Source organism: Chrysemys picta, chromosome 6, assembly GCF_011386835.1.
Source record: "Chrysemys picta bellii isolate R12L10 chromosome 6, ASM1138683v2, whole genome shotgun sequence".
Lineage (NCBI taxonomy): Eukaryota > Metazoa > Chordata > Testudines > Emydidae > Chrysemys > Chrysemys picta.
The window spans coordinates 120,510,512-120,534,794 of NC_088796.1; the positions used below are offsets into that span (position 1 = coordinate 120,510,512).

At 45.7% G+C, this 24,283-nt stretch overlaps 1 protein-coding gene across 6 annotated transcripts in view; it reads left to right on the forward strand.

Annotated features, from left to right (window-relative positions):
- The window catches only part of PLPPR1 (phospholipid phosphatase related 1), a 195,796-nt gene that overhangs the window by 169,291 nt on the left and 2,222 nt on the right, over nt 1–24,283 (forward strand). For 5 of the 6 annotated variants that reach the window (XM_005292147.5, XM_065550566.1, XM_024109971.3 and 2 more), the window contains 3 exons: nt 12,838–13,088; nt 21,593–21,769; nt 22,774–22,905. In XM_005292147.5, the coding sequence (XP_005292204.1) occupies nt 12,838–13,088; nt 21,593–21,769; nt 22,774–22,905 (560 nt within the window). The remainder of the gene's footprint in view (nt 1–12,837; nt 13,089–21,592; nt 21,770–22,773; nt 22,906–24,283) is intronic. The other variant, XM_065550569.1, reaches the window with a different exon arrangement.

Consider the following 24,283-nt stretch of genomic DNA (forward strand, 5'->3'; position numbering starts at 1 on the left):
CTCCAATAGCTCATCTGTGCATGGCATTGGATAATTGTCAGGACGAGTTACAGCATTTAGCTTACGGTAGTCCACGCAAAAGCGTATTTCCCCATCTGGTTTGGGAACTAGAACCACTGGAGATGCCCATGCACTATTAGAGGGGTGGCTTATACCCATCTGTAGCATGTCCTGGATCTCCCTTTGTATAGCAGTTTTGGCATGAGGTGACTCCCGGTAGAGTGGGGTTCTAATTGGGTGAGCATTACCTGTGTCAATGGAGTGGTATGCCCGTTCGGTCCATCCTGGAGTGGCTGAGAAAATTGGCACAAAGCTTGTGCACAGCTCCTTGATCTGCTGTCGCTGCAGACGTCCAAGGGTCGTGGAGAGGTTCACCTCTTCCACGCCTCCATCCCTTTTTCCTTCGTAGTAGACACCTTCAGGCCACTCCGCGTCATCTGTTTCCTGGGCTGTAAACTGGCAAACGTTTAATTCTCTGATATAAAAGGGCTTCAGAGAATTAACGTGGTATACCTTAGGCTTTATGTTGGAGGTGGGGGAGGCTATGAGATAGTTAACAGCTCCTAGGCGCTCCTGGACCGTGAATGGTCCTTCCCACGACGCTTCCATTTTATGGGCCTGGAGTGCCTTTAAGACCATGACTTGGTCTCTCCTACTTTGAAGGACCGTTCTCTGGAATGTTTATCATACCAGGCCTTTTGCTCTTCCTGAGCATCCTTTAGATTTTCTTTAGCAAGGGCTAAAGAGTGTCGGAGGGTGCTTTGTAGGTTGCTTACAAAGTCTAGAATGTTAGTTCCTGGAGAAGGCGTAAACCCCTCCCATTGCTGCTTCACCAACTGTAATGGCCCCTTAACCTCGCGGCCATACACAAGTTCAAATGGTGAAAACCCTAAACTGGGATGTGGTACAGCCCTGTAGGCAAAAAGCAACTGCTGCAACACTAGGTCCCAATCATTGGAGTGTTCATTTACGAATTTACGTATCATGGCCCCCAAAGTTCCATTAAACCTCTCCACCAGGCCATTGGTTTCATGGTGGTAAGGGGTGGCAACCAAGTGATTCACCCCATGAGCTTCCCACAGGTTTTCCATGGTCCCTGCCAGGAAATTAGTTCCCGAATCTGTAAGGATGTCGGAGGGCCAACCTACCCTGGCAAAAATGTCTGTTAATGCCTGGCACACACTTTTAGCCCTGGTGTTGCTTAAGGGTACTGCCTCCGGCCATCGGGTAGCAAAATCCATGAAAGTCAGTACATACTGCTTTCCTCTGGGTGTCTTCTTTGGGAAAGGACCCAGAATATCCACAGCTACTCACTGAAATGGGACCTCAATTATGGGTAGTGGCTGGAGAGGGGCTTTTACCTGGTCTTGGGGCTTTCCCACTCGTTGGCATACCTCACAAGACCGGACATAATTAGCAACGTCCCTTGCCCATTCCCTCCCAGTGGAAGGACTTCCCCAACCCATCTTTGGTTCTGTTCACCCCAGAATGGCCACTGGGATGATCATGGGCTAAGCTCAAGAGCTTTACCCCATACTTAGTGGGAACTACCAACTGTCTTTGAGGATGCCAATCTTCCTGGTGCCCACCAGAAAGAGTCTCCTTGTATAAAAGTCCTTGTTCTACAACAAACCGGGATCGGTTCGAAGAGCTGAGAGGCGGTGGGGTGCTCCGCGCTGCCGCCCAAGCTTTCTGAAGGCTGTCATCTGCTTCCTGCTCGGCCTGGAACTGTTCCCTTGATGCTGGAGACATCAGTTCCTCCTTGGACTGTGGACTGGGGCTTGGTCCCTCTGGAAGCAATGCAGGTGCTGGGGCAGTTTCCATTGACTGTGAACCGCTGTCCGCTGGTGCACTGTGTGGTATCTCAGGCTCTGGCTGAGCCTCTTGGATAGGGTTATCTGCTGCTTCCGCCAGGTCAGGCTCGCTGGTGCCCTCTGGCGTTGGAGTTGTAGACGGGTTTGCAAGCGCTGGACTCAGTGCTGGCAATGGTTCTGGTGCTGGTTGCGTTGCCAGTTCCGGTTCTGGTACTGGCTTTGGCTGGGTCTCTGGGATTGGATCCACTACGGCTGTTGCAGTCGTGGGCAGGGGATCCGGTTCCACCACCTTTGTTTGGGTCTCTGGTAACACAGACAGGGCCCTGGTGGACGGCTCAGGAACAGGGATGGGGGTGAAAGCTTGCCTAGCCTGGCTGCGGGTGACTATTCCCACCCTCTTGGCTAGCTTCACATGGTTGGCCAAATCTTCCCCCAGCAGCATGGGAATGGGATAATTGTCATAGACTGCAAAAGTCCACATTCCTGACCAGCCCTTGTACTGGACATGCAACGTGGCTGTAGGCAAGGTTACAGACTGTGTACGAAGGGTTGAAAGGGCCTGGAGCCTCCGGGTTGATGAGTTTGGGGTCCACTAGGGATTGGTGGATAGTTGACACTTCTGCCCCAGTGTCCCTCCAAGCGATAACCTTCTTTCCGCCCACTCTCAAGGTTTCCCTTCGCTCCGAGGGTATGAGAGAGGCATCTGGGTCTGGGGATCTTTGGTGTGATTGGGGTGTAATGAACTGTAATCGGTTGGGGTTCTTGGGGCAGTGAGCCTTTATATGTCCCAGTTCATTACATTTAAAACATCGCCCTGCTAAGGTATCACCGGGGCGATGTTGGTTGGTTGGTTGGTGGAGACTGGTGTGGTGGGGTGAGAAGGCGTCTGGGGTTTCCCTTGGGATGTGGGTGGGGCCCTGGGTTGTCCCCGGTGGTAAGGGTTTTTTTCGGCTTGCCCCTTCTGATATTCGCTCCAACTGCTATTAGTTTTTTCTTTTCTGCCACCTCCACCCATTTGGCTCCAATCTCCCCCGCCTCAGTTACAGTTTTGGGCTTCCTATCTAGGATGTACCTTTCTATTTCCTCAGGAACACCCTCTAAAAAATGCTCCATTTTTACTAGGGAAACCAGATCTTCCAGAGATTTAACATTTGCTCCTGATACCCAGGCATCACAATTTTTGTCAATGTGGTAGGCATGCCGGGTAAATGACACATCGGGGTTCCACTTTAGGGCTCTGAACCGCCAACGGGCATGCTCAGGTGTTAGCCCCATTCTGATTCTGGCCTTGTTTTTAAAAAGTTCATAACTGTTCATGTGTTCCTTAGGCATTTCAGCCGCCACCTCTGCTAAGGGTCCACTGAGCTGCGGCCTCAGCTCTACCATGTACTGGTCTGGAATGATGCTGTATCCAAGGCAGGCCCTTTCAAAATTTTCTAAGAAGGCCTCAGTATCATCGCCTGCCTTGTAGGTGGGGAATTTTCTGGGATGGGAAGTGGTACCTGGAGGGGGGTTGTTAGGATTGGCTGGTGCATCCTGCTTAGCCTTTGCTACTTCCAGTTCATGCTTCCTTTCTTTTTCTCTCTCCTCCATCTCCTTTTCTTTCAGCTCCATAGTTCTCTTGTGAGCCTCCTCTTTGGCTTTTTCCAGCTCCATCTCTCTTTCATGGGCCTCCTTTTTGGCTTTCTCTTCTCTTGCTCTCTGCTCTGTCTCGAGTTTTGTTAATTGAAGCAGTCTCTGATGTTTTCTTTCATTTTCTTCTGCTTCTAGTTTGGCCAGTTCTATTTTTTTAGCTACTTCTTTTGTAGTCATTTTCCTGTTTTCTTGTGCTGGGTCACCCCCTCTGCAGTTGACTGAAACTGGGAAGCTCTCAGCTCTGGCTGCTGCTGAGTTAACAGAGACTTTCTAACTAGCTACTCCCGAGGATGTAAAAACAATTTAGCTTGTAAATTCCTTTTACCCTGTTCTTTGTTTGCTCATTTGAACACTTCTCTTAACAAAGGACCTTGTTAAAAAAAACTTAACACCTCTGCCTTCAGGCAAGGAGAGATAAGATATGCATCTATCTACCTTCAGCTCTGCTTCTCAAGCAGCTAGAAGGAAAAAAAAATCTCACTGGCTTTTGGGTTTAAAATGATGCCACCATGTCAAGGCTGTATCCCCACTTTGAACTTTAGGGTACAAATGTAGGGGCCTGCATGAAAACTTCTAAGCTTAACTACCAGCTTAGCCCTGGTCCGCAGCCACCATTTCCAATGGATTCCCTCCCTGGGAAGCCTTGAAAAACCTTCACCAATTCCCTGGTGAATACAGATCCAAACCCCTTGGATCTTAAAATAAGGAGAAATTAACCATCCCCCTTCCTTCCTCCCACCAACTCCTGGTGAATACAGATCCAACCCCCTTGGATCTAAAACAAGGAGAAATTAACCATTCCCCTCCTTCCTCCCACCAACTCCTAGTGAATCAAGATCCAAACTCCTTGGATCTTAAAACAAGGAAAAATCAATCAGGTTCTTAAAAAGAAGGCTTTTAATTAAAGAAAAAGGTAATCCCAAACAAAGAACACAAACAAAAGCCTTTCCCCCCGCCCCCCAAGATTTTGTTAGGTCCAAGGAAAATGGAGTATAGAACAGGTTGTTTGGCCAGCTTAGCCAAAGTTAGGCTAACTGTAGTTGCTGGGCCATTCCTGTCTCTCTGTGAAACATGAGGACATGCTTGCTTGGGCTTCAAAGAATGAGATAAAGGGGGGGCCACATTCTTGTACCAAATGTACTAGGAACGGTTTGTTTGGACTTATGGAGACTTGCAGTCTCCACTCCCTGTTTCTGTTCTTCATCTGTACTCAACTCCCTCCTTTCTCCTAGTTTCTGGTGCATGACGAAAAAGCTGATAAGAAGCTGCTGAGGCATCATGAACTGTTTGTACTGTCAAAGAACATAGATATGCATGAATATTAGAAGCTTTTAACTAGTAAAGGGGGGGATTGGGTTGCTTTAACTATGACACGACGGAACTGTCTATATAATCTCACTAGTTATTGTAATCGTGGCTGGTTCTCTCTGGAGACGGGCCGCTCTCTATTGTTGTGTGCACTCTTCAATAAAGAGCTTGTATTGGACCTTGCTGGTGTTGCCTGTCTCTCACTCTGCGGTCAGACAACGAACCTTGCCGTCTGGGTTAAAAAGTCCCCAACAAATTTGGTGACTCTGCCAGGACTCGTCTGACTCTCCGGTGCGGGATCAGACTCCGAAGCAACGCAGCGCGCATCCTCTGGCTTCGAGGAGCCTTGCCCGGTAACCTGATCCCTGCGTCGGCGATAAGGCGAGTTCTGTGAACCAGCTGAAGCCCGTAGAAACCCAGCAACGTCCACCTACCTGTTGATAGGATCCAGGTCTCCGGGGTTCGAGTCCCTGAATAAGGTAAGCGATCGCCATAAAGGGGTTTGAGGCCCCGGGTTGGGGTTTGAGGCCCCGGGATGGGGTTTGAGGCCCTACAGGCTAAATGGGACAAGTTGGCAGTAAATGCCCGGGGGACGCCCCATTGTCTCTGGTACTTAGAGATTGGAAGGAAATCTCTGGAACAACCGGTTTGACTAAATCTAAATGAGAAACTTATGCCAAATTCAATGGCCTTCCTTTACTACTCATTTGTCCCCGACTAAAGACTGGCCAAGGTGTGGAACCTTTTCTGTTGACAGGATGGATTCCCTCAGGAATATCCTGGTTGATCTTAGACCGGGACAAATGGATTATTTATTTGTATGGTATAACTATAAACCAAAAGAAAAACTGCTTTGGGCCCCAGCTGGCTGTGAAAAAATATAGACAGAGGCAAACCAAAGGCAGTACAAGTTACAGTGCTGAGATTACATTTGCAAAGCTTAACTATCCAGTGAGATCCAACAGTCTGCCTTTGAGACCCTGGAGTGGAAGCAAGTCAGAGATTCTAGACAAGCTGTATACAGGATAATCTCCCGTCCACCTCTCCCCCTTCTCTGGACGTTATACAAAGACGTGGCCAATCTGGACGTACGTGTGTGAGTATGAAAGTGTGCCCACTCTCAGCCGCAGTAAGTCTGAGAACCGGAGAGGGGTTAAGCATTCCTTTCTCCACCCCGGTTGACTGGGAAGGGTGTCAGGTGGATCTACCCTAGTCGTAGCAGGACTGGGCAATACAGAAGTTGGAGAAAAGGGAAGAGTTGTGTACTTGATAACTAGAATTAAGCAATTAAGAGCATAGATCATGAACCAGGCAGCAACTCAAACCTACGCCCAGGGCAAGTTGCAAGCCTTGAGACAGGACTTCCAGGCAGAAAAGGAAGCACTGGCTAAGCAAGTACCAGTCCTTCAGGGACTTGTCAGAATTTAACCATTTGTGTTTGCATATGCTGTAACAGCAGTGTGTTTGCCACCAAAAAAAAAAATTGAATAGTTAAATGCCAATGGGCCATGTGTTTTGCCCAGGTGGCAAGCCTCACGAGGGAGGACTCGGGTAGCCTTGTGAGTAAGAATGTTTAAGGGAAGAGACCAGGAAGGATGGGGGCTAGTTGAGAAGCCCACCCTCCTATCTAAATTGATAGTGGAACAAGCCAGTGCCCATGGAAGGGATGGTTCAGTGAGAAAAGCAGGATCGGGCCCAAGTGGGCAGTCAACAGATAGATTAGAAAACAGGTTGGAAACTTTAAGGGCATAGTGGAAGAAAAGGAGTAAGTAATTATAAGCATGGCGATTTCAAATCCCCAGGACAATAATTGGAATGGTAAAATCTGAGTTGATTGGGTGTCGTTTTGGGAGACAAGCAAGTGATTTAAAAAAAAAAAGTGAGAAGTTAACCCTTTAGTTGCTAGAGGGAATTAAGCAGTGAAACTTGGTAAGAATTTCTGTAAGTAATCCAGGCAAGAAGTTATTTAAGTGGAATTATTCGACTATGAATACGTTAGTCTAATTTGCTGAAGAACACTCCTGCTGTGTACAATCTGTATTTTATAAGTTTAAGATGAATTGGTATTGTTTAAAGTTGCAAAACCGAGAATACTTTTGCCAGGCACAGAAAACTAGTGTTGTTTAAGGTATTTAGCATTAAATCCTTAAAGTGACTTAATGCTACAAGATTTAAAATGTTTTAAATAAAGACCAAAGGTTGTGGCTGCAGCAGGGTAGTCAAAGCCAGAAGAATAAAAGATTTAAATTTGTTTTTGGGTAACAAAATAGCAGATAAAAGATCTGGTGAAGAGAGAGAAGGACAGTGCCCCTGGTTCTGTGTGGTCGAGCTGACACTTTGCTGTGGGTGCATGGAGATTTTGTAAGCATAAAAGAAACAGTTACACCTTGTGTAGAAATTGATGTGGCTAGAGTTGTGGAAATTGAATTGCGGAGAGGATGTGCATTTTCCCCAGAACATATGCAGTGTATATTGTAGCAGAGGTAAAAGAAATGCAAACCTGCCAATATAGGTTGTGTTGTCTTTTTCAGATCACTGTGTGTTTGAAAGCAGGAGTTAGAAGTAAAAGGCAATCAAAAGTCTGGGAAAGTTAATTGTGTCCTTTTTTAAAGTAAGAATCTTGCTGTGGATAGCTTTGGATCTGGAAGCAAGCTAAAAAGCATCTGTATTAATGCAATTTTCTAACTAATAAGGTAGAAGGCCACAAGCCTTATTTGTGGAGCACAGCTAACCCAAGTACAGGCTGGAATTGGTGAGTTATATGTTATCTCCGCCCTTAGTTCTATGACCCAGAAGTTGCTGACAGAGATGGTATTAAATATCACTGAGGCTGGGAAGGCATTGCAGTGAGATCTAGCATGTTCAGGCTTGGCCCACTGCCCTTACAGACACATCAGAAGTACCATCTGATCTGTGGCCATGGAGAAATACTTAGAGACTTTCCTGGTGGAAGTGCGGACATTCTCAATGCTCCTTCCAAGCATATGGACCTGTTAGGGAGGTGTGGGCTCCCACATACCGAATCCTGCCGGGTCCATGGGGAGGATGCATGTAGGATTGGGTAATTCACCGAGACATCTGGGAAATTAGACTAACGCCGATGCCCTGGTGGCCTTGGCAACCGCACAGAGAAAACTAAGGCAGATGGTTCTCCAGAACCACTTGGCTCTAGATATTTTACTGGCCTCTCAGAGAGGAACATGCGCATTAATTGGACAAGAATGCTGCGTGTATGTCCCAGACGTTTATAATGCCACTTGGGAAAGAGCAAACCACCTTATGGAGGTAGCAAAGGACCACGGAGGAAAGCAAATTGAATCCTGGTGGAGTAACCTGTTCAATTGGATTCCAGATATAGGCGGTTGGCTCCATAATGTACTCCGAAGCGCCGTTGTAATTATATGCGGCTTGCTGGCCTTGTATGTTATGATAAAAGTTGGATGTTGGATGGGCGCCAAGGTGTGTTCTGTTCAAAGGTAACAAACTCCCAAGTTTACCACTCAGAGTAGTTAGTTGTCCCAGGAGTCCCTTCGAGGTACTCCAGGGACAAAGGGGGGACTGTTAGGTCCAAGGAAAATGGAGTATAGAACAGGTTGTTTGGCCAGCTTAGCCAAAGTTAGGCTAACTGTAGTTGCTGGGCCATTCCTGTCTCTCTGTGAAACATGAGGACATGCTTGCTTGGGCTTCAAAGAATGAGATAAAGGAGGGGCCACATTCTTGTACCAAATGTACTAGGAACGGTTTGTTTGGACGTATGGAGACTTGCAGTCTCCACTCCCTGTTTCTGTTCTTCATCTGTACTCAACTCCCTCCTTTCTCCTAGTTTCTGGTGCATGACGAAAAAGCTGATAAGAAGCTGCTGAGGCATCATGAACTGTTTGTACTGTCAAAGAACATAGATATGCATGAATATTAGAAGCTTTTAACTAGTAAACGGGGGGATTGGGTTGCTTTAACTATGACGCGACGGAACTGTCTATATAATCTCACTAGTTATTGTAATCGTGGCTGGTTCTCTCTGGAGACGGGCCGCTCTCTATTGTTGTGTGCACTCTTCAATAAAGAGCTTGTATTGGACCTTGCTGGTGTTGCCTGTCTCTCACTCTGCGGTCAGAGAACGAACCTTGCCGTCTGGGTTAAAAAGTCCCCGACAATTTGAAAGTATCTTGTCCCCTTATTGGTCCTTTGGTCAGATGCCAGCCAGGTTACCTGAGCTTCTTAACCCTTTACAGGGAAAAGGATTTTGGAGTCTCTGGCCAGGAGGGATTTTATAGTACTGTACACAGGACAGCTGTTACACCCTTCCCTTCATAGTTATGACAACCTGAGAATCTCAGCTTTCTTACTTTACCAAAAAAAAATCTTACTGTCATGGTGGTGCAGAAAAACTTGAAAATATGACCCCTCAAAGCTTCAGAACCAGAAAGCAAATTTAAAAGGCCCAACGTTTCTTATTTCAAAATCTCATGATTTTAGGCCACTCTGATGATTTTGGGGAGCTTGATTCATGGTTTATGAATGCATAGGGTTGGCAATACTGTAACCATGATGTTCTGCTTCTTGTGTATTATAGGCAGGATACATCGATCCATATAACATAAGGCCACTCTGCAATTCTGACTATTTTACTTTGTTTTATATAGCTGATTCTGTGGAATATTTTATCTAAATTTTCATATCAGTCATTTGCAGCATGGTTAATGGGTAACACTTTAAAGTACGCTAACTTATCTGTACTATAATAATAATTAATACTTTGTTAACATAAACTACTTTTAAATAATAAATGATAATTCTATTCCAGGGGTAGGCAACCTATGGCACGCGTGCCAAAGGCGGCACACGAGCTGATTTTCAGTGGCACTCACACTGCCCGGGTCCTGGCCACAGGTCCGGGGGGCTCTGCCTTTTAATTTAATTTTAAATGAAGCTTCTTAAACATTTTAAAAACCTTATTTACTTTACCTACAACAGTAGTTTAGTTATATATTATAGACTTATAGAAAGAGACCTCCTAAAAACGTTAATGTATTATTGGCACGCAGAACCTTAAATAAGAGTGAATCAATGAAGACTCGGCACACCACTTCTGAAAGGCTGCCAACCCCTGTTCTATTCTATTCTAACATTGAAAACATGATGATAATAATACTTAATAATACACTAAGACCGTGTCTGTCATCCAAGGATTTCAAAACATTTTACAAACGTTCATTAATTTAGTCTGACAACAACTCTGTGAACTAGGTAAGGGATTCATAAGAATGACGTTACCCACCACTGAAATGCTGTCATCTCTAGAGTGGAAGAGAGCAGCTGTTTAGCAGCACTTAGCAACATTACTCCATGGTTTAGGACAAGAAGGGGAGGGGGCGGAGAATACTGTTTTAAATTTAAATTACAACAGGTGCTTAGAGTTACCCGTTTTGGAATACGGCCAAAACATAGGGGTACATTCATATCAATGATTAATACCTATATAATTTATGTTTAAATGATTTTACGTGTGAAAGGGAGGAAGGAGGATATTGGCATTAAAGCACAGACTTGTGTTCCAGTCCCAGTTCTAGATTTGGATTCTGCTCCCAGCTCTGCCACAAGTTTTCCACGTGGCCTGAAGCAAGGAATTCAGGTCGTGTCTTTAAAACTGTCCATCAACTTTGGTGTCCAGGTTGAGACAGCGAGGGGTTGATTTTCAGTGGTGCTGAGCACCCACGGTTCCCACTGACCTTGGCTGGAGTCGTGGGTGACTGAAAATAAGATTCAGATGGTCTTCAGTGGGACTCCTCAAAAATCAAAGCAGCCAAAATGAACTGGACACATTTGAAAATTGTGCTTCGGTTTCCCCATTGGTCAAATGGGAAGAACAGTAGCTGCTGTACAGGAGTGGAGTGGGGGTAAATTTGTTAATGTCGGTAAAGCACTTTGAGGTCTTTGGATGGGAAGTACCATAGAGGTGCAGGGTGTTCTTATAAAACAGGTTGTTAGGGTAACCTGCTACAATGCACTGCCATTGCCGTCTTTTTATTGATTGTCCTTCATCCTCACCCCAATGTATATGTTGTGCACAGAGCACAAGGCAGCGAGCTAGGCCTTCCCTTACTTCCTTGTTTATGAATGTTCACTATTGACGGGGCCCCGTACTGCAGCCATGCAAACATCAAACTCCTATTAAAGTCATGGGGAGCTTGGAGCATGCAAGGCTTGCAGGACCGATTTACACTGATGCTAGCGTGGGTCTGGAAAGAGCGGCTGTTTAACACGTGAGCTTTCTGCTATCCACCCTGCCTGTGCGCTGTGAGTGGAGCTCCCGTTGACATCAGTGTTACTGGTCACATGAGCACAGATTCTGCTCACCTTTCCCAAGATGTAGGGCTGCCAGGCATCCGGTTTTTTACCGGAACGCCTGGTCGAAAAGGGACCCTGGCGGCTCTGGTCAGCACTGCCAATTGGGTTGTTAAAAGTCCGGTCGGCAGAGCAGCAGGGGCCGAGGCTAAGGCAGGCTCCCTGCCCGCCCTGGCTCCACGTGGATCCCAGAAGCAGCTGCCAGGTCCCTGCAGCCCTTAGGCACATGGGCAGCCAGGAAGGCTCTGTGCGCCGCCTCCGCCCGAGTGCCGGCTCTGCAGCTCCCATTGGCTGGGAACCACTACCAATGGGAGCTGCGGGGGCAGCGCCTGTGGATGCGAAGGCAGTGCACAAAGCCTCCCTGGCTGTCCATGCACCTAGGGGCTGCAGGGATCTGGTGGCTGCTTCCTGGGAGCCGCAGTATGTGCCGCCGGGACCGCGCACTCTGAACCCTCTACCGCACCCCAACCCCCTGCCCCAGCCTGGAGTTCCCTCCTGCACCCAAACTCCCTCCCAAAGCCCGCACCCCCCCACACAAACCAACCCCCTGCCCTAGCCCGGAGCCCACTCCTGCACCTCAAACTCCTCATCCCAGGTCCCGTCCCAGAGCCCACACCCCCAGCTAGAGCCCGCACCACCTCCCGCCGCCAACCCCCTGCCCTAGCCCGGAGCCCTCTCCCTGAACCCCTCATTTCTGGCCCCACCCAGAGCCCACGCCAAGCGCCCAGAACCCATACCACACCCCAACCCCCTGCCCCAGCCCAGAGCCCTCTCCCACACCACAAATCCCTCATCCCCGGCCCAGAGCCTGCACCCCCAGCCAGAGCCCTCACCCCACTGCCCCAGCCCAATGAAAGTGACTGAGGGTAGGGGAGAGTGAGCAGTGGACGGGGGGAATGGAGCAAGCAGGGGCACAGCCTCAGGGGAGAGGTGTTCAGTTTTGTGCCATTAGAAAGTTGGCAACACTACCAAGGTGAGTAGTACCTAACAACTCCATTGGCAACTCAAGGAATAAGGTACTGTTCACCTTAAGTGAAGATGGCAGACTCTGGCCTGTGGGAGATGGTCAGTGCTGCTGGATCAGAATATAAGTTTCTCAGCATCAGATTGGTGGATATTTGGAATCCAGAGGACATTCCTTCCCCGATAAATCAAATTTTGGGGCTCAATAATCTGATAGTGTCTTTTTAAGATTGCTTCTTTAGCCTCTTGCATTACTGTGGGGGACAGTTTTCTGCCAGTCTTCGGTCCCAGTCCTGTAAACATTTACATAATGCTTAACTTTAAGCATACGACTGGTCCTAGCTACTCATATACTTATAGGTTAGCACATGCATAAGACATTACAGGGTCAGGGTCTTTGGCATCAGGAAAACTTTATGAGAATTATTTTGATTTGATGTTTTCTGGTGAAATCCTAAAGTCTTCGCACAGTCATCGCTTAAGCCTTGATTCAGAAAGCACTAAAGTATCTGCTTAACTTTAAGCTTGTGCTTATTTCCCATTGAAGTCAATGGGACTGACTGGGAGTTAAGCACATGCTTAAAGTTAAGCAGACACTTAAGTGCTTTCCTGAATCAGGGTCTTAGGCAAGACTCCAGTTGACGTCAATGGGAGTTTTGCCTGAGTAAGGACTGCAGGGTTTGGCCTCTGTCTCTCATTACTTCTATTTGTCTCCTGCTCCAGGAATGTTTTAAACATTTGTGAATAACGATTATTTTTAACCTTTTCACAGGGGTGTTTGCATTTGGACTTTTTGCCACTGACATATTTGTAAATGCTGGCCAGGTAGTGACCGGGAACTTGGCTCCTTACTTTCTGACGGTGTGTAAACCCAACTTCACGGGGAGCGACTGCCGGGCTCACCATCAGTTCATAAACAATGGGAATATCTGCACTGGGGACCTGGAGGTGATTGAAGAGGCAAGGAGATCCTTTCCATCCAAACATGCTGCTTTGAGCATTTACTCAGCCCTCTACGCCACGGTGAGTGCATGTGCTGTTTGCCAGTTCCCATGACGGGCTTCAGTTGCTATAGCGACCCTGTCTCATTTAAATCTCATCTATATTTTTCTTTTGTCTGTGCTGTATGGGGAAGAGCCCTTCTTTTTTTCGTGGGGTCAATGGCTTTTCTGGGCCAAATTCAGCCCTGGTGTAAACAAGTGCGACTCCCATGACTTTCCCAGTGAGGGGCAGTCTTATCTGGAGGCATGAGGGCCAGCTTGACAGTTAGGAGATCGTCAGTTCTAATCCCGGCTAGGCCACTGACTTTATGTGGCCTAGGATGTGTCACCGCACTTCCCTGCCTCAGTTTCCTGACTTGTAAAACGGTGTTGATAATACCTACCTCACAGGGAAGCTCGTTACTATTGCTTAGTGTCCGTACAATAGCGAGTGCTAAGTGTTACTATTTTGGGGGGAGCCTTAGGCTGAATTTTAATCCCCTGTTAGGCGCAAACTCCTCTTGCAAGCAAAGGTCCCATTAAAGGCAGTGTTACAATTTTGCCAGCATAATAAAGGTCAGTTTAAAGGTACCGTACAGTTTAAAGGTGATAGTGCTTTTCTGCCATATGGGGAATATTCAATGTCTGTAAAAGCCCCTCTAAAAATATCATCCACCTTTGTTTTCTCTGGCAACCTTATAACATCGTAGTGTGATACAAGACTAGTTGCAGTTTGTGTAGGGCTATTTAAGTGATACAGTAAGGGTTATAACAGTATTGAAGACACTGGTCGTTTTGCCATTCATTGCAATCGACTAGATTCTGCCTCAGGTTGAGTAGCATCTTGATCCACAAGCAGGCTCCCCGAAATGAATGAGACTGTTCAGGAAGTTAGGTACCACGCAACATAAGAGTGGCAGAATCTGGCTCGAAGACAGCAGGATTGGGCCCAAGAAAGTTGTTCTCTCTCCTTGGCGTAGCAGCAAATGCAGGGTTTCAATGTACTAACGCTGAATGTTTTAAATGTACTTTGTTAGCTGATGAATGAGACTTAAAGGCCCCTAATTATATTTAGAGTGGGAAAGACAAGGCCGTTGCTGTTTTGTTTGTTGCATATTTTTCTTGTGTGTCACATGAACTATAAAAGTGACACAAAAGCATTAACGTAGCTAGCCTGGAAACATCACCACATTAGGAGCACTTTACTTCACTAGGAATACTAGTGCGCTCTACAGGCAAAAAGTGCTCCTGGTGTGGGCGGAGCTATACCAGCAAAACTGCACTTCCAACCCACACCCACTCCACCCTAAGGCCTGGTCTACACTGGGGGGGGGATCGATCTAAGTTATGCAACTTCAGCTACATGAATAACGTAGCTGAAGTCAACGTACTTAGATCTACTTACCGTGGTGTCTTGACTGTGGTAAGTCGATGGCTGACGCTCCCCCGTCAACTTCTCCTACGCTTCTCGCCCTGGTGGAGTACCGGAGTCGACGGGAGAGCACTCAGGGGTCGATTTATCGCGTCTAGACTAGATGCGATAAATCAACCCCCACTAGACTGATCGCTGCCCATCGATCCAGCGTGTAATGTAGACATGCCCTGAGTGAAATAAGCTATCCCAGCAAAAGCACAGTATTGCCAGTATAACTGTGTCTACACTAGGTGCTTCTGTTGGCACCGCTGTGTTGGTCAGGGATCACACCTCTTCACACCCCGACTGACACAGCTATACCTGCAAAAGTGTATAGTTTAGAGCAATATAAATTGTGTCAGAGGCCTGGTCCCCACTAAGCCCCCACTTCGGACTAAGGTACGCAAATTCAGCTACGTTAATAACATAGCTGAATTCGAAGTACCTTAGTCCGAACTTACCGCGGGTCCAGACGCGGCAGGAAGGCTCCCCCGTCGATGCCGCGTACTCCTCTCGCCGAGCTGGAGTACCGGCGTCGACGGCAAGCACTTCCGGGATCGATCCCAGAACATCGATTGCCTGCCGCCGGACCCTCCGGTAAGTGAAGACGTACCCTAAGATGCTTATTGTTATTCCCCTGACTTATGTCTTTAAATTGTGAGTTCCTTTCAGTGGGGGTTGCCTTTAGGTGTTTGGAAGGTGTCTGGCTCATCGTGAGCATTACCACAAATGATTAATAACAGTAATGCGTGAAAATAGGCTCCTGGTAGATAGACATACCCAAAGCTTCTATACTGCAAGTAAACACCCGTGGCTGGCCTGGGTCAGCCGACTCAGGCTCGTGGGACTATAAAATTGCAGTGTGGACACTGGGACTTGGGTTGGATCCCAGAATCTAGGACCCTCCCCACTCGAGGGGTCCAGTTCAAGCCCGAACATCTACACCCCAATTGTAAAGCCCCATAGGCTGAGCCCCACAATCCTGAGTCAGCTGATATAGGCCAGCTGCGGGTGTTTAATTGCAGTGTAGACATACACTTTTGGGAGCAGCAGGTTTTTTGGCTACTTGCTTTGAGATGCAGGCTGCACACCTCTCCACTGACTCTGTCACTGACAGCCCTGCCCCTAGAACAATGCCTTTAGAGCCACGCTACCCGGTTCTCCTCCTGGCCTGCGCTACCCCTGGCTCCTCTGAGGACCAAGACTCCACGGAAAGGGTAATACCACCCTGCGCTCAGGGCTGTGCCTACAGACATCATCTAGTTCTGAAGATGCTGTAATTTGGGAGTAGCCTGCCTGCAAACTCTTAACATGGACATACTTTTATAGCCACAAAAGGGAATGGTTTACATTACACTCATGTTTATATTGTCCAAGGTCCTTTAGGAATTATATTCAAGCCCAGTTGTACTTAATCATTTTGCCACACAGCGTGTTGGAAATGTTTTCCTGCTTGCGGTAAAGCCTATAAAAAAGGGTTGGGGCTGGTGACCAGCTGCATTAATTTAGATGGACTATTTGGGCCCAAACAGTCATTGGTGTTAACATGAGCTGAAGCCGATGGAGGTGATGGAGTTATCTGGGTTCCTCTCTCTGGCCTGGTCTGGTGAGGCCATCTCTTAGGATGAGGATGAAGAAGGCCCAGGGTCCCAGGAGATGGTGGGGGTGGCAGCCATGAATATGAAGCTCGCTCCTTCCCTTTCTTTCATGTTTCAGTCAGTCAGCGTTCGTATCCCCTGCTTTCAGTCAGCCAGCATCACAGTAGTGTCCATCCATATTTTCCCCCTAAAGTCTCTTTTTTTTAAAGTCCCCTGAAAGGAGGGGTGGGTAGAATCCTCATTATTTTGCCCACCAGTTAGGTCTAATTTCCAGCACACCAAGTTTGGTTCACTGATTTCTGGTCCCACACTTCTTGTGTTTACCAGGCATGATTTTAAGACAGTCCTTGAGTTATATCAGTAGGCCTTTTTATTTGAACTAACCTAGTCTTTTTGTCTCCCTTTTGCACCATTTCCCAGGCACGTTTATTGTTCTACATTGTTGTGACATTTTTATGAACTTTCGCTCCCTTTCACAATTGACCTCATGCGAGGCCCAATTATTACAACAGAGCCTAACACGCAATGAACTAAGTTGGATTCTAACCACCAAACAAAAATAATTGAGGGGACGGCGTATGAGTAGGTTGGGGAAGAGTAGAACTCTGTGTGAGTCTTCCTGTCCTCCTTCAAACATCAATGGGAGGCACACCTGGGGCCAGGGAGCCTACTTCAGTCATTAAACTAGAATATCCTTTGCAGATTCCTCTCCTCCAACTCCCTGGAGTGCAGAATTATGTGTCAGCTCAGTACCTGGCCCAACTAATTGGGATGAGGATTTGCACCAGTTGTGCAATATTTTTGCATCATTATTTTAAAATCAATGCTTTATTGACTGATGCCAAACAGGCTATGAACCAGCAAAAACCCAATTCCCGCAGCCCTTGCGTAATCCAGACACACTGACTCTAGTCATATTTTGGGGGTAAGGGATGGAAGATTTTGCACTCCCCAAGCAGGGGTGGAAGAATCTGTTTTGCCAAATTTAGAACCCACTGAAAGAAGGACTGGTTCTAGATTTAGGTCAGAGCTGGAAATGTTTGAGTTTTTGAGTTGCTTTTTTCACTGGCAAAACATCATTCCTGGGCTGCTACATTCATCTTTATTTTAGTCCCCCAGAAGCAGGGCAAGAATTGGTTTCAAAAAAGTCATTTGATTTTGCATTGCACAGGCTTCCATTTAGTTAGAAATACATGCTTTTAATTAAATTTCCTGTGGAAAAATAATGGAATGGAAATATTTATGAGTATACGGAGTCCTGTTAATGATTTTTGGCTGAAAAATGAATGAGAGACGTACAATTTTCATAACTGCAAATATGTGTCCTAATGTATAAATTTGTAATTGAATCACAGATACCTTTTGCTATGTGTGTGTTAAGAGGAGATCTCTCTTGTTCTCTTTTCCCTTTTTTCCCTCCTCTTTTTCTATTTGCACCCCGTAAAATAAATCCAGTACATGTTTTTAATATTTAAAATCAAAATTGCTCTTGAAAAACAACAGTGTAAAAAGGAGATTTTTCAAAAGCTTGTAAGGGTTTTAGGAGCACAAGTCTTGCACTCCTAAATCACTCATATGCTTTTGAAAACCTCCCCCTATATTAAGCGCGGGTGGGAGGGACGGGGGGGACGGACATGTTGTGTGAACCCTGAAAATACATCACTAATGGTAGAGCTTCAAAAAGCCCCAGAGAATTCATAGATCTTATGGCCAGGAGGGAACACTGATCATCTATCTCACCTCCTGTGTAATGGAGGCTATGGAATTCCACCCAATGAGTCCTGCATCAGGTATCCATAATGTGTGGATGAACTAGAGCTGGTCTTTTAGGAAAATATTGAGTCTTTAAAGATTTAAAGCCTTCTGGAGAAGTTACCACTTCCTTTGACAATCTGTTGTCACTGTAAAAAACGTGCATCTTTTACATGTTTAGACTTCGGGGCCTTGATTTTATTAAATGCAGAGCATCAATAGCCTGGCCCATCTGTAATGTCCTGTCATTTTCCCATGTGAATAATACACTAGTCTTCTCCTGCTCCCAGAAAACGAGTGTGAATGAATGTTTCCTGCCATATAGAATTGGCAGTTATCACACTAGGGCTGGACTGTTACTTTCAACTGTTATGTTCACTAGGACATTCTAAAATCACTGTGGCAGTACTTGGGTCAGGGGTAAAGGGAAAAACACTGCTCACAGAATCCAGTTTTGAGTCCCAGTTGGTACACCTCTACCTCGATATAACGCTATCCTCGGAAGCCAAAAAATCTTACCGCGTTATAGGTGAAACCGTGTGTCATAACTATAGAGGGAAGGGTAACAGCTGTCCTGTGTACAGTACTATAAAATCCCTCCTGGCCAGAGACTCCAAAATCCTTTTCCCTGTAAAGGGTTAAGAAGCTCAGGTAACCTGGCTGGCATCTGACCTAAAGGACCAATAAGGGGACAAGCTACTTTCAAATCTTGGGGCGGGGGAAGGCTTTTGTTTGGGTTCTTTGTTTGGGAGTGTGTTCGCTCTCGGGACTGAGAGGGACCAGACATCAATCCAGGTTCTCCACATCTTTCTAAACAAGTCTCTCCTATTTCAAACCTGTAAGTAAAAAGCCAGGCAAGGCGTCTTAGTTTTCCTTTGTTTTCTCAACTTGTAAATGTACCTTTTACTAGAGTGTTTATCTTTGTTTGCTGTACTTTGAACCTAAGACTAGAGGGGAGTCCTCTGAGCTCTTTAAGTTTGATTACCCTGTAAAGTTATTTTCCATACTGATTTTACAGAGATGATTTTTACCTCTTTCTTTAATTAAAAACCTTCTTTTTAAGAACCTGATTGATTTTTCCTTGTTTTAAGATCCAAGGGGTTTGGATCTTTATTCACCAGGAGTTGGTGGGTGGTAGGAGGGGAATGGTTAATTTCTCCTTGTTTTAAGATCCAAGGGGTTTGGATCTGTATTCACCAGGGAATTGGTGAAAGGTTTCTCAAGGCTTCCCAGGGAGGGAATCCATTGGAAATGGTGGCAGCGGACCAGAGCTAAGCTGGTAGTTAAGCTTAGAAGTTTTCATGCAGGCCCCTACATTTGTACCCTAAAGTTCAAAGTGGGGATACAGCCTTGACACCGTGTTATATTGAACGTGCTTTGATCCGCTGGAGCGCGCAGCCCCACCCACCCGGAGCACTGCTTTACCACGTTATATCCGAATTCGTGTTATATCGGATCGTGTTATATTGAGGTAGCGGTGTACTTTGTACTATTCTCTCAAGACAGAGATAGGAAGGAGAAAAGAATTGGTGTAATTATTCATACAACCATGCTTTATTTTGATATCATGTTCTCCATTGTTTTCCATAGAAAACCTTATAATGACTTGGCACTTTGTAACAATAGTTAGGTTCATTCCAATTTACCCATCCAACAGTGGATCCAGAGTACTGTCCTATTGTCCCTCCTTGACCATTACTCATCATCTGTAATTTTATAGCACTTACTGTAAATTTGTGCTGTATATAGAGGCTGCTTTCGTGCATATTTTGCCTTTGGAAAAAAACTTTACAACTCTCGGAGGCTTGTAATTTGAAGATGCACAATTAATTGATCAGAGCAAAAAGCTTTATATCACAGCTTATATGTGTAATAACGCTCTGATTAGGGCTTGATTTGTGAAATTTTTCAGACAAAACTTTTTTCGGGCCAAAAATGAGATTTGGTGACATCAAAACATGTCACAAATTCACATCTGTTTCACTGAATTGTCCATGTTGGAAAATAAATGTCCGAAAAAGTCAAAATATTTTGTTTTGTTCAAAACATTGCATTTTGAAATTGCTTTTATTTTTTTGTAAATGCAAAATGTTAAATACTCAATGTTGCTTTGTCCTGAAACAATTTTTTTTTCAACTTTTCGATTCACTGAAAATTTGATAACATTTGTTTTCGGTTAGACCTGAAACAATTTTTCTGATTTTTCCAGAATTGCCAGCAAATGACACATCCGTTATTTGCACAGCTCTTGTTGTGCTGTGTGCCTTTCAGTTTTCAGCAACCAAAAGCTACTGTCTGAAAATCAATGTATTTTCAGATTGGGGATTGTTGGTTTTCCAACAAAAAATTTTCAAGGAAAGCTGATATCGTCCATGAAATGTTTATACTCTGGTGAAAACCCAGTTTTCCATTATGGAAATGTTTTGACCAGCCCTCAGCATTTTACAAGTAGCTACCAAAGGAACATTCCTGCTTCTCGAGGTGTGTCTGTGGATTTGCAAACCCTCTGATGTCTCTTTCCCTGGATCAAGCCCATAATGTGTGGCTCAGGTCCATTTACAAGCTAGCAGCTATAGGGCACTACATATGAGGTAATAACTTACCAATGAATATTACAGTTGGATCATCCTGATCATCCCAGTCTCTGGACAAAAGCCCCTTGGTCCCCATCGCCCTTGGAAGTGGCACTGCAGTGCCTAGTGTTTATGGCACACTAGAGAACTCTGTTGCTGGAGACCTTTTTGACAAGCCAAATAATAGCACACTTGATGCGTTTGCTTTGCTTAACAAAGCCAAGCTATGTTTGGAAGCCATAAAGAAATTCACACTTAACCCATCACTGAGGAGGATTCCATTGTGTTTACTTGGTTATCATTATGCTGTCAAATTTTGTTTGTTGTTACAGTATCCTTGTATTCCTGTAATCACAGGCTCTGAAATTAGTGCATGGCTGTTAATTGCTCCTCACATCGTTTATTTTCTTTGTCAAAAATGCCCTGAAAAAAATGAGCTGACAAGGCTTGTGGAGTTTACTGAACCAATATTTCTGAGCACAGGAAAACTTCTTACCATGTAATTACATTTTCAGAGTTCTCCTTTGTTAAAAACCACAACAAACCCTCCCATACTCTTCTCCACTTCTGTCACGTATTAAGTCCCAAAGTCAAAACAAAGGCCCATGGCAAGAAAAAGGGCGTGATGGTTGCTTTTTAACACCCAGGGTCTGGTTTTGGTCACGTGCGCGCCTACTTTGCACGGGTATGTGTCTGCCAAAATTGGGGATTTGCATCTGGCTGGGTAGATGCACAAATCGCTGACTCACATGCACACATTCAATAGCCTCTATGCAATAGAAGTGTTCAACTGCACACGTGCAAATTCTTGTGCGACTTTGGTAGCCAAAGGAACGGCGCCCTTTTAGACCAGCCCTGACTGCCCTATTGCTGGCTATAGTTGAGTGGATGTTAGACATGCTGAAGCCATCTGTCTGCAGTATCTGTTTTCCCTTCTGAGGCCCCTCTCTTTGGCCTTGGCTACACTGGCGCTGTCCAGCGCTGCAACTTGCTGCGCTCAGGGGTGTGAAAACACCCCGCCCCCCCCCAGCGCAGCGAATGCAGCGCTGTGAATTGCCAAGTGTAACCAAGGCCTAAGCTACACAACCCCCTGAGAGTGCCAGAGTTCAGAACATCTGTCACATTCCTGCTTGGCACAACATGCGTAGATGAAAAATGACCTGTATGTTTGTCCGAGCCCTTTCATGTGTGGCTTGCGCTGTGTTTTCAGATGTACATCACAAGCACAATTAAAACAAAGAGCAGCAGACTAGCAAAGCCTGTGCTGTGTCTGGGGACCCTCTGTGCTGCCTTCCTCACCGGGCTAAATCGAGTTTCCGAGTATCGAAACCACTGTTCGGATGTGATTGCAGGCTTCATCTTGGGAAGCGCGGTAGCGTTGTTTCTGGTAAGCCAATTAGTCCTTTCCCAATTTCAGGACAATCTCCCACTCTGGCACTTGAGACTGGGGATTTGGGATGATTCTTCGCCCCCATGAGATGACATGGGATAGTCAACAGTGCCAGCCAGGGATCTCCCCATCAAAGGCCCATGGGTCTGGAACGCTCACAGTGCCCAGGAATGGCATCTTTCTGGATGAGACCTCAGACTTCTTGTTCCCTTGTGAACTAATTCAGGAATTTGCATTGAGAAATGTGCCCAGTTCCAATTAAAATTAATCACAAAACCTCCAGAGTCCTCTGCCTTTGAATGCTTAGCAATGAACACGTGTTACTGCCCAGGTGTGCTGCTGTGTGACCTGCCAGATCTGAAACAATGTGACTCCAGGGAAACATCCTTTCAGAAATACAGCAGCCCCTGCGAACAGCAGTGCAAGCACCACACAGGGAGGGGGCAAAGATCAGGCCTGGAATGGGCAAGTGTGTCCTTAACTAGGCATGAGACTGGCATGTTCTTTGCTTTAAACCATGAATAATTGAGCCTGTTGTCATCCAGGAGTGATCCTTGCACTTTTCATGGAATGGGAGGTTGCAAATTTTACTTGCCTGGGAATCACATATCCTGATGCAAAATTTGGCCTGTAGAGTTCAGTGCCAATTAGAGTTAGTGGTTCTGAAAGAGTAACACAATTATAATCAAGGCTTCTGTTCTCTAGACCATCACAAAATAACAGTAAGAATGGTTCATCTCCACAGGTAACAATTACACAGGCTAGGTTACTGAAAGAGCCCCTTGCTCCCAGCTATGTCATTCATGTTGCCCGTAGTCCAGTTCTGAGAAGGGGATGGTTTGGAATCAAATCCCTCTCCAGGCATACCCAGAACTTTGAAAGAATTTGGCTCAGGACCCAAATTTGCTGTTTCGAGTTAATGCTTGGAAGGCAAAGGTTCCAGTTAATACCTACCGGTGGAGGTTATATGATGATTTAGCTCTTTTTTCCACATCATGCAGGGAATGTGTGTTGTCCATAACTTTAAAGGAACACATGGAGCTCCTTCTAAACCGAAGCCTGAAGATCCCCGAGGGATGCCCCTCATGGCTTTTCCAAGAGTGGAAAGTCCCCTGGAGACACTGAGTGCACAGGTACCGTAAATCCCTCAGTCACAGTCAGTCATCAGAAACATTGTCAGGCACAGCTGAGTAAAAGCACCTTTTAACCTCACTGTAAACACGCAATTGTAGGGCCAATTTCATCCCCAGTATAACTCCACCGAAGACAATGGAGTTATACCAGAGATGAGTTTGTTCCATTATACATATCTATTAACATATCCCTTGTGTCCCAGCCTTGTAGACGTCAAATGCCACAGACACACATCTACAGCTGAAGAGGCAGGATTTAGCAAATGCAATCAATGACAATGAATCTTCACTCATGTTGCTTGGGGAATAAACTTTCACCCTTTCCTTGTGTGCTTGGGCAGAGAATTAGGGGAGGAAGGTAGATAATTCCGTCTCATTACATTTTGGAATGCTCTCCGTACAATGCCTCTCTTTCCGTTAAATCTGACACTCATATACGTAATCCAGAACACAGACTCAGATGTGCTGTACAATGGTCCTAATCCTGGGACAGATCCTGAGCCCTCACACCCCTTCTTCATTGGCCATTGGGATGCTCAGCGTCTTTCGTAATAATAACAACTAGCAAACCATTCTCTAACGCAGCAGCAGAAAAACAGAAACTTCCTACGTGTTTGCAACTGAGTAATACAGGATGAGCATTTTTTTTCTGCGTTTACATTGATGTTTCCCTTTTCACTTCCATTGTTTGTACGGTGTAACCAAGAAGACTTTGCCCCCAGTAATTACTAGGAACATGAAGAAGCTGCAGTTTATTAGATTAACTTCTTCCAGGCTGCCTAATGTAACAGGTTTTTGCTTCAAAATATACCTGTTGTGTCCTACATATTGTTCCTGGTAAAGAAATGCTAGTACTTAAGAGAATGGCACTGCAGTCTGCAGAAATGAAATTATGTACAGATATTACAGATGTACAGCAAATGAGGGATTTTCCTCAGGGAAATTTTGACTTTTTGTCAACCCCCCCCCCGAAAACCAGCCTGGTAAGCATACGCTGTGTATATGGAAACATTACTGCTTTGTTTTTTCAGATACAGATACATATCTGGGGCTTTTTGATATATGTGGCATAAATAAAGGAGGCCAAAGGCTTCCTTCTAGGTGTAAGAATTGTCAAAAGGCCTGATCTAAAGCCCAATGAAGCCAATGAGCATCTTTCCATTTGCTTCAGTGGGCTCTAGATCAGGCTGTAAAAACACCTACACTGAATAGGCCCAGAGTGGGGTTTTATATTATGGTTTACCATCCAAGTGGTTACCTATTGCACTAATTCTCCAAATGTGGGAAAGGGATCCATCCCCAACTGCACAGGTTTCTGCAGATGGCCCCACTTAATTTTCCTTTGCGCTCCCCAAGTACCGTAGTTATGGAATGGCCC